Source organism: Gobius niger (genome assembly GCF_951799975.1).
Source record: "Gobius niger genome assembly, chromosome: 19".
In the NCBI taxonomy this organism is placed as follows: Eukaryota; Metazoa; Chordata; class Actinopteri; order Gobiiformes; family Gobiidae; genus Gobius; species Gobius niger.
In genome coordinates, this window is record NC_136870.1 from 26,266,229 (window position 1) to 26,275,472 (window position 9,244).

General features: G+C 43.1%; 1 protein-coding gene across 1 annotated transcript in view; it reads right to left on the minus strand.

Moving 5' to 3' along the window:
• The window catches only part of stxbp4 (syntaxin binding protein 4), a 59,572-nt gene extending 51,194 nt beyond the window's left edge, over window positions 1-8,378 (minus strand). Inside the window, exon 1 of the mRNA XM_079576899.1 lies at window positions 8,269-8,378. Within this exon, the coding sequence (XP_079433025.1) occupies window positions 8,269-8,324 (56 nt within the window). The 5' untranslated portion in view covers window positions 8,325-8,378. The remainder of the gene's footprint in view (window positions 1-8,268) is intronic.
• Window positions 8,379-9,244: the final 866 nt, after the last annotated feature.

Below are 9,244 nucleotides of genomic sequence, written 5' to 3' on the forward strand. Positions count from 1 at the left end.
AGGTATCTGGCCAAGACTCACAGCTAAGCCACAGAAATCTTCTTCAACTACTATTGTTCAGGCTAAGACGGATTATATTTGTCTGCTAGACTCTTCAGAAGATGGTGAAAGACTGTTGTGAAACCGAGGGAGCTGCGCAGGAGGAAGAGGAAGGTGGAGGAGCTGACCAGTGCAGGACACCACGCTCTGAAGCAGGTAGGGATGCACCGATACCAGTATTGGGCCGATACCACATGCTTGTACTCATACTCGTACTCATTCATGAGGTCCCGATACCAGAAACCGATACCATTTGACGTGTTGCCAGCGCAGCTACGAGGCGCAGCTACGAGGCGCAGCTACGAGGCGCAGCTACGAGGCGCAGCTACGAGGCGCAGCTACGAGGCGCAGCTACGAGGCGCAGCTACGAGGCGCAGCTACGAGGCGCAGTTCTCAGCTGAGGAGAGAAGAAGCAACAAACTGGAGAATTGTTTAGTGTAAACACAATAATCCACATAGAGCTGACTTTATTACAGACTGCGCTCTCTAAACCAGAGTCTGAGCTGGAATTAATCAGAGCTTAATGTTGTTCGTGCTGCAGCGTCTGCAGTGTTTACAACATACAGGCTAACGTTGCTAACTCGCGGCTAACAGTTTTGGCCATTCTGACGCCGTTTTATGCCCAGGGGTTCATTCATCTGAAAAACTAACCCAGCGACTAAAAAGTCATCAGAAAATCCAAACTAAAGACATACAGCATGTTTATATTGAGCCAAAATGAGCTGCAGCAGAACAATGAAAACGCTGTAGCTACTCGCTAAGTTACTACAAACACACGAGAAAATCTACAGGAGCTGAAGTAAAGACGAAAAGAGACCATTTAAGAAACATCTCAATACTATTGTTAAATAAAAATACATACATGAATAAAGCTCAGGCATTGGGAGCTTTAGGACATGGGCTTTTCTGTCTATTATGGACAAAGCAATAAACATTTTGAATGAAAATAAAATAAATAAATAAATGTCATCAGCACAATTCTAATATAACTGCTCTTAAATGTGTCGCCTACTTTACTTAAGGAATGTACAAGAGTAAATTTACTAATTACAAACCAATCTGCTGTGAAAAAAGTAAGAATATTGAAGAAAATGCCTTGTACTCGTATCGGTATTCGGTATCGGCAAGTACTTAAATCAAAGTACTCGTATCGGTTTTAGAAAAAGTGGTATCGGTGCCTCCCTAACTAAAACAGTTTGAAAGCAGTGGTCTGGATGACTTCCCTCTTGGTTTATGGTTCATATCTCTGTCACGACTTTGTTATCCTCAGAGGGAGGTGATGTGACGGTAACAAGCTGCTCCCGCTGAGAGGATTAAACTGGGATTTAAACACTTTGCTCAAATACAAAACAATGGGCGCAGAGGCAGGACAGGTCTAAAGAGTCGCTGGGAAACCGCGCGCTGAACTCCCCCTCACTCGTTAATATTCAGCTGTTGTCGACTCAGGTTAATCCTCGACGCTTTAGAGCCCAGGTTCTCCTCCAGAGCCGCTTCGGGATCCGGCTTTAATTTAGCAAGGAAAGCCGCGACTTTGAATCCTGTGACATTACGACAAAACAACTGGATCTACACTGAAACAACAGGCCCACGAAAAAACCTTTAGCAATTTATCATCACATATTATGAAACTCTGGTTAGGGACCGTCAACAAATTACTAAACTCGATGGAAAAACAATATGCCATTTTCTTCAGTTGGTTTATGGGCATTTGACCCCGTGACCCCAACTCACTTTTGAATATTGGCACTGCTTTTACAGTGTTTATGTGCAATTTTACTTTGTTTTTCTTAATACCTTCTATGGCATTTGACCCAGTGCACTTTAGAATATTCAGACTCATTATGGGCCTCTGAGCAAAGAGCCAGTACTAATATTGTAAACAAACCCAATCAACCAACCAACCCAACCGACCGACCAACCAACCCAGTCAACCAAACCAACCCAACCAACCAACCCAACCAACCAACCAACCCAATCAAACCCAGTGCACTTTAGGATATTGGGACTCCTAATGGGCGACTGAGCAAAGAGCCAGTACTAATATTGTAAACAAACCCAATCAACCCAACCAACCCAACCGACCAACCAACCAACCCAATCGACCCCACCAACCCAACCAACCAACCAACCAACCAACCAATCAACCCGACCAACCCAACCCAACCAACCAACCAACCAATCAACCCGACCAACCCAACCCAACCCAACCAACCAACCAACCAAACCAACCAACCCAACCAATCAACCCGACCAACCAACCCAACCAACCCAACCAACCCAACCAACCCAACCAACCAACCCAACCAATCAACCCGACCAACCAACCCAACCAACCCAACCAATCAACCCGACCAACCCAACCAACCAACCCAACCAACCCAACCCAACCAACCAACCCAACCCAATCAAACCCAGTGCACTTTAGAATATTGGGACTCCTAATGGGCGACTGACCAACTAACAAACTAACCAACCAAACCAACCAACCAACAAACCAACAAACAAACCAACCAAACTTACCTACAGCATTTGACACTAGTGGTGAGGGATGAGCAACATCACGATGTAGAGCCACCATCGTGATGCCACGCCCCCTCCTGTCAGAAACAGGCACTGGTCTTCTGTGGGCCTTGTAAACCTACAAACTTTGCAGGTATTTCACTGTAAATTAAATCACGGATATAACTAATATGCACGCTAGTTTCAGTACCTGCCAGAAGCCATGGGGCCCGATCTTGTGCATCAAAACGGAGACGATAGCGTGACATTTTGTGCTCAGTCGAGCGCACTTTGTGATCTTGCCACTCCAGACTTGGCGCATTTAAGTGGGTGGAGACACACATTTTCCTCCAACCAGATCGGCTCCGCGTCCAGGAGAGTGGGTGTGTGGGAGTGGGGGGTTAACATGTGCTTTTGTTTTGCTTCGCGTTCACGCCAAGCGCGGCCGATCCGCGCCACAGCGGACGCTGTAGCTCTTTTTCTCTCGAGACGTGAACATGGTTTAGCTCACGATGGGGTAAATAAAGTTTTTAGTTTGACCTGTGAGAGCCTAAGGCTTAAGAAAGAACGCAAGACAGCGCAATGTAAACGAGGAAGTGAATGTCAGCCGTGTTTCCATCAGTGCAGTCACCTCCTCTTGTGACGCCCCCTCGCAGGTGGCGGAGGCAAATGGCACATATAGCTCCGCCACTCGGAAAATAATTCGCCAAGAGCCTGCGCCGCCCCGTGCGCCGCCACAAGATCTTGCCCATGATGTGTTAGCTGTAATTATTAAAGTAAAGACGCAGCTGCTCTATTTCTGACTCTCTCTCTGCAGCTCAGAGTTTAACAGCGCGTGGTTTTGCTTTGCTTTGCTTCGTACGGAAACTTAAACCGTTTTAAAATGACGAGATGGCTCTCACATCGGAGCTAGCTGAGCGCGCATGGGTTTAGATTATTCTCACGAAGGACCGAGAGAGTAAAGAGAGAGGAAAGAGAGAGGAGAGAGAGGAGAGAAAGGAGGGAAAGGAGGGAAAGAGGAGGTGCAGCAGGTACGAGGTTACGAGCACACGGAGTGGTGTGTATCGGCTTCAAAAACATAAGCTACGACGCAAACGTGTATATTGTCCCGTTCACCCACTGTTCCTTTAACATTACGTTAAAATTGAGCAAATGCAAATAATAAGCTCTGCTTTACATTTGTATTAGTGTGATGAGAGCTTTGGTATTGAGGAGGAGTTCACGCTCTGAATAAGATCTGAGAGGAGAACTCTCAGACTTTACGCACGAGTTTTAACACATTTCTGTTGCAAAAGTCGTGTTCCGTGACTCTGTTCAGATCATGTTTAGTTTAGATCCATCGATCCTGCAATCTCACATTTTTCTAGCATACATAGTAATATGCAGCATATATGGGCTATGGAAATGTCTAAAAAAAAATGCTTATAATGAGACGATGGTTCACTGTAAACATCGTCAACGGCCAATTAAGGGAACATCGCCCAACCCTATTTGACACAGTTCACTTTAGGATATTGGGACTCATTATGGGCCACTGAGCAAAGAGCCAGTACTAATATTGTAAACCAACCAATCAAACCAACCAACAAACAAACTAACCAACCAAACCCAACCAACCGACCTATTACGTTAAAAGGCCTGTCCCTATAATTACTATATATTAACTTCTCGTTCAATAACTGACAGATAAACAATACTACTACAATACTCCACTGTAATACTTTATTTCTTACTCTAAGTAAGTTCTGCCTCATTGTATTTCATGTTCATTTTGTGTTTTTTTTTTTTTTATCTGTCATTTTTAACCTTTAGTTTCTGTGACATTATATATAAAGGTCTTCAATAACATCATGTATTGATACTTATGAATATTTAATGAGGTTCTTGCTGGTCTGACTCGTAACGAAGCCGGAGCCGGGACTGTGTTGTGTCTGCTCAAGTTTCTTTGACCCAGTTCTGAGTCTCAACATCTGGACTCACATCTGGAGTCTTTCTGCTACAGTCCACCTTTAACAACATCTGTCCACAACCTAAAATAACTGCTCCGAAAATAGAAAAAGGGAAGTGGACTTGGTCTGTTTTAGTCCTAATGGGTTTATCTGCTCTGGACCAGCTTTAGTCCTGGTTTAGTCCAGTTCAAGTCCACCTGTTCTCAACTTGTTTCAAGGCGAGAAGCTGCAGGTGAATAAGGAAAGGATTTAAATTTAGAGATATTAGTTTGAGACTTTTACTGCAGAAAACCAATACAAATATGAGAGAATTAATATATAATGATATTTAATGTTTTCATACAAAATTAAGCCGTTTAATCTGTAAAAATGGCCAAATCTGCTTATATTATATTTAGTGTCTTGTTATTGTCGCTCATGGTGTCTGAGTAAATGTGCAAATATTAACCTCTTACTTCCACCTGAGCACATTTTCTCCAGTTTGGCTTTACCCCAATCTAAAAGCTTAAAAATGCATCGAGATAGCGATGAAAACAAGGAGGGAAAAGCAACAAAACATGCGACACAAAGTGATGAAACAACAGCGAAAAAGTGATAAAATATGTGCGGTAAAAACAACAAAACGTGGCAAAAACACGACAAAAAAGTGACACAAAAACGTGACACAAAAGCAACAAAAAAAGCAGTGAAACCCCCAAAAAATTACAAAAAAGAGACGCTTTAAGAGGGGGGTATTATGCTTTTTTCAGTCCCATAGCACCAGTCTATATCACACTACAATGATGACCAAACCTTCTGTTGGTCTGTAAATGCAGTAAATTAGAATAACTGCCTTGTATAAAATGTCTCTCTCAAAATGGCTGTAGTGAATGTCTTGAAATAGGCCTCTGTCTCTTTAAGAACCTCTGAGCCTTTCGGACACGCCCCCTCCACACACTGTCTGTGGCATCAGTGGGGAGGGGGTTCTGCTGAGGAGCAGTGGTTGGTTACTCGGCTGGTGACGAAAGCTCGGAGGCGTCTCCAGGAGGTGGGGGCGTTCCTAGGAGGACTCAGGCAAAGCTATCCCTAAAATGGCCGCCATCAGAGTTTTTACAGATTACTCAGAAATACGTGAATGTGCCAAGGCAACACTTCAGCCATGTTTTTAATGAGGGAATGACAGAATAACATGATGGAAAGCTTGAAAAAGATTTTGCATAATACCCCCCCTAAAACATGCATCAAAATAGCGATGAAAACAAGGAGGGAAAAGCAACAAAACATGCGACAAAAAAAATGACAAAAAGAGACGCTTAAAAAATGTGACAAAAATGCGGTCGAGAAGCTTTTGGATTTGGGTAAAGTCGAACCAGTTCAGACGGGTTGGTTGGTTTTCTGTGTCTTTTTGAGTTTGAGTAAAGCAGCCAATTGGATTAAAATTTCCCTTTTAATTAAATTTGACTTTAAAATATCAGTTTGTTAAACATGAGAAGATAAGTTAAATAAACTTAATTTAATAAGGTGTTACAAACTGAAGTCATTTTTTTAAGTTGGTTCAACGAAAAACTTTTTTCAGTGTATATTTTCGACAGCTGTACAATACTCCTGGATAAAGCCAGGTTTGAATGTATATTTCTATATACTGTAAACATATTAGATACAAAGATTTGCTCAGAGAGGTTTGGGATGTTCAGATTTTCAATTAACATATTATTAGTGAACAAAAAAGTAAACAATTCTAAATTTCCCTCTGACAAAACCTCATAAATATGAAGAGACTGGAAGGGATACTAAAGTGGAATTTTGGCTTTTGAATTTGCTTCATATAAGACTATATATAAGTCTCCAAATGTTATGATTATTGTAAATGTTTTGCTTTTTGTTTGGGTAATGGATTGTTGGTAATTGTTTGTAATGGGGCTGAAACGACTAATCGATTAATCGACGACTAATCGATTATTGAAATAGTCGACAACTATTTTAGTAATCGATTAATCGTTATCTGGTTCACACAGACTCAAATAGAGCAAAAATGACATGAAAGTGTAGTATTTTTGATGAAAACCTACTTTGTTTTTCATAGTTAGGATCTGTAGTGTTTTGTACATTGTAAATTTCATAAATATCCGTCTGTGTCTCGTCCAATCAGAAGCAGAATTAGCGCCAAGAGCCTCCAACAAACCTATACTTTAAGCTTCCTCCATCAACATGTCCTCAAGCGGCGCCACTTCAGCATCATGTGATGATTTTTGTTTAAAAAAATACAATTTTAGTACACCATTCACAGCCAAGCGATTCATCGATTAATCGTAAAAATATTCGATAGATTAATCGATGCAGCCCTAGTTTGTAATGATAAAAATGCTGTTATTGCTGTTTTAGGTCGAACCTACACCTCTTTGTGTTTGTTTGTTTTTCTGTTATGTAATATTATAAACATTTGTAATGAAACTGAAGGAGACCCCGGGTAGAACAGCTCCTGCAGTGAGTCAGGAGCTAATGGGGCCATTTGTCCATTCTGGAAGAGCACAGAAGGGCCACTGGCTCTGGGGCCACCGGTCTGGCCTCTCACTTCACCTAACCCTTACCCCCGGGCGAAACCGAGCTTTACCCAAATCTAAAAGCTTAACCTCTTAACTCCCGCCTGAACCTAGAGGAGCTTTTTCCTCACGTCATCAGATTTTTTTTTCCATCATTATTTTTTTCATTTTTTGTCACATTTTTGCCATTTTTTTGTCACTTTTTTGTCACTTTTTTGTCATTTTTTGGTTATTTTTTCGTCTAATTTTTGTCATTTTTTGGTCAAATGTTTTTGTAATTTTTTTTGTCACTTTTTTGTAATTTTTTTGTCACTTTTTTGTCATTTTTTTGTCATATTTTTGTCACTTTTTTGTCAATTTTTTGTCACTTTTTTTGTCATTTTTTGTAAATTTTTCTTCTAATTTTTGTCATTTTTTGGTCAAATTTTTACCACATTTTTGTCATTTTTTTGTCATTTCTTTGTCATTTCTTTTTGTGACATTTTGGCCACTTTTTCATCAATTTTTCGTCACTTTTCTGTCAATGTTTTCTCACTTTTTTTGTCACATTTCCATCAGTGTTTTCGTCTCAGTTTTGTCGCTATTTTCACACCTTTTTTCCAGAAGCTTTTGGATTGGGGTAAAGCCAAAGTGGAGAAAATGTGCTCGGTTCAGGTGGGAGTTAAGGGGTTAAAAGAAAAGCATCCAAGAACAAAAATGCGCTGGAAAAGCAACAATAACATGAAAAAAAACCCAAAAAAACAAGAGACGAAAACACAACGAAAAAGCCACAAAAAAAGTAATGAAAAAGCAACACAAAAATGAGGCGTTACAGTGTTGCTCTCCAGTCAAGAAGCTTTTAGATTTGGGCAAAGCCGAACTGGAGAAAATGCTCTCGGTTGAGGCGGGGGGTAAGAGGTTAACATGTGTATTTGTGGAAGCGTCACATTTACGCAAATCCGGGCCAGGCAATTTCCCCTTCAGTTCTCTGGGGAAACATTGAATTATTCCAATAATCAAACCAATTCTTGTGCAGATTAAGCAGAGCATGTTTCCAGGTGTGTGTTTATGTAAAATCAAAGATCTGACCCCAAATGACCCTGAACTCCTCCTGCGTAATCCCGGACTCGAACCTGGAAAGTTCTGCCAAACAATGAGCCTTATGTCGGTTCTTCCCCGGGTTAGTCCTGAGCGTCGTTCCCGGTTTAATCCGGCTCCTAATCCCGGTGTCTCCCCTCGTTTCTCCCCCGCACACCCCCCGTCCTCCCCCCCGCTTCACTCACCAGTACAGCAGCGACAGCCCATCGAGGCGCTCCGCGTCCTGGGGCAGCAGTGGCATCTCATCAGACACGCGCTTTAAACCGGGAGGAAACAGCGGCCAATCAGCGGCGAGGGAGGGGGGGGGGGGGGGGGGGGGCGCGTGGGGAGGGGGGGGGGGGGCAAAAACAAACACTTACATATGGAATAAACGTGATCCAATGACGCTTAGGGATGAGGAGACGTCGCTCCAATCACGTTTCAGGCGCGTGGACGCTTCACCTTTGCCGCCGGAGAAGGAGGAGGAGCCGCGGGCTGGAGCCGCTGCGGAGTCAGGGCAGCGGATCGAAGAGCCTCGTTTTCCTGGACAGCGCCATCTTCTGCCGGATTGCATAGACTTTTTTTTTCGTTGCACAGCGACAGGAGCAATGTCAGAGACTGCGCTCAAACCGGGAGACTGCGGCAAATAGGTTAATCCCGGAAACTAATCCCTCCAGGCGACACCGGCAGGTGAACACGGGGAGAGAGGGGGGAATGTGGAGATGGCTCTGAAATGTTTACTTATTATTAGATTACTGAGGTCCGAAACCAATGTTGTGTCTCAAAGTATAGGCTACTATTTCAACCTGGATAGACTCAAACAGACGAAAGCGGTGATTAGGAAGATTTATTGACATGTATATTAGTTTTGGCGATCAGACCCCGGCGGTAACATCGATGTATGAAAGTCAGTATGGATAAACAGCTTGTAGTTAGGGATGTCTTCCCCCGGAGCCGAGACACTGGTGGTGGTTTGGAAGACCCGTGAAGCTGCAGCAGGTAGAAGCCGTGATGGAAGAGGCGGTGATGGGGTGGAGGCGGGTCGCAGCGCAGCTGGGAAGCGAACGAACCATGATTGCTGGGGCTTAAAAGCGGGACCGAGGGCGATGATTGGCTGCTATGGAGGTGCGGCTCTTACGCTGATGGCTGAGGTGGAGGTGTGGCCTCTCGGAAGCGATCATT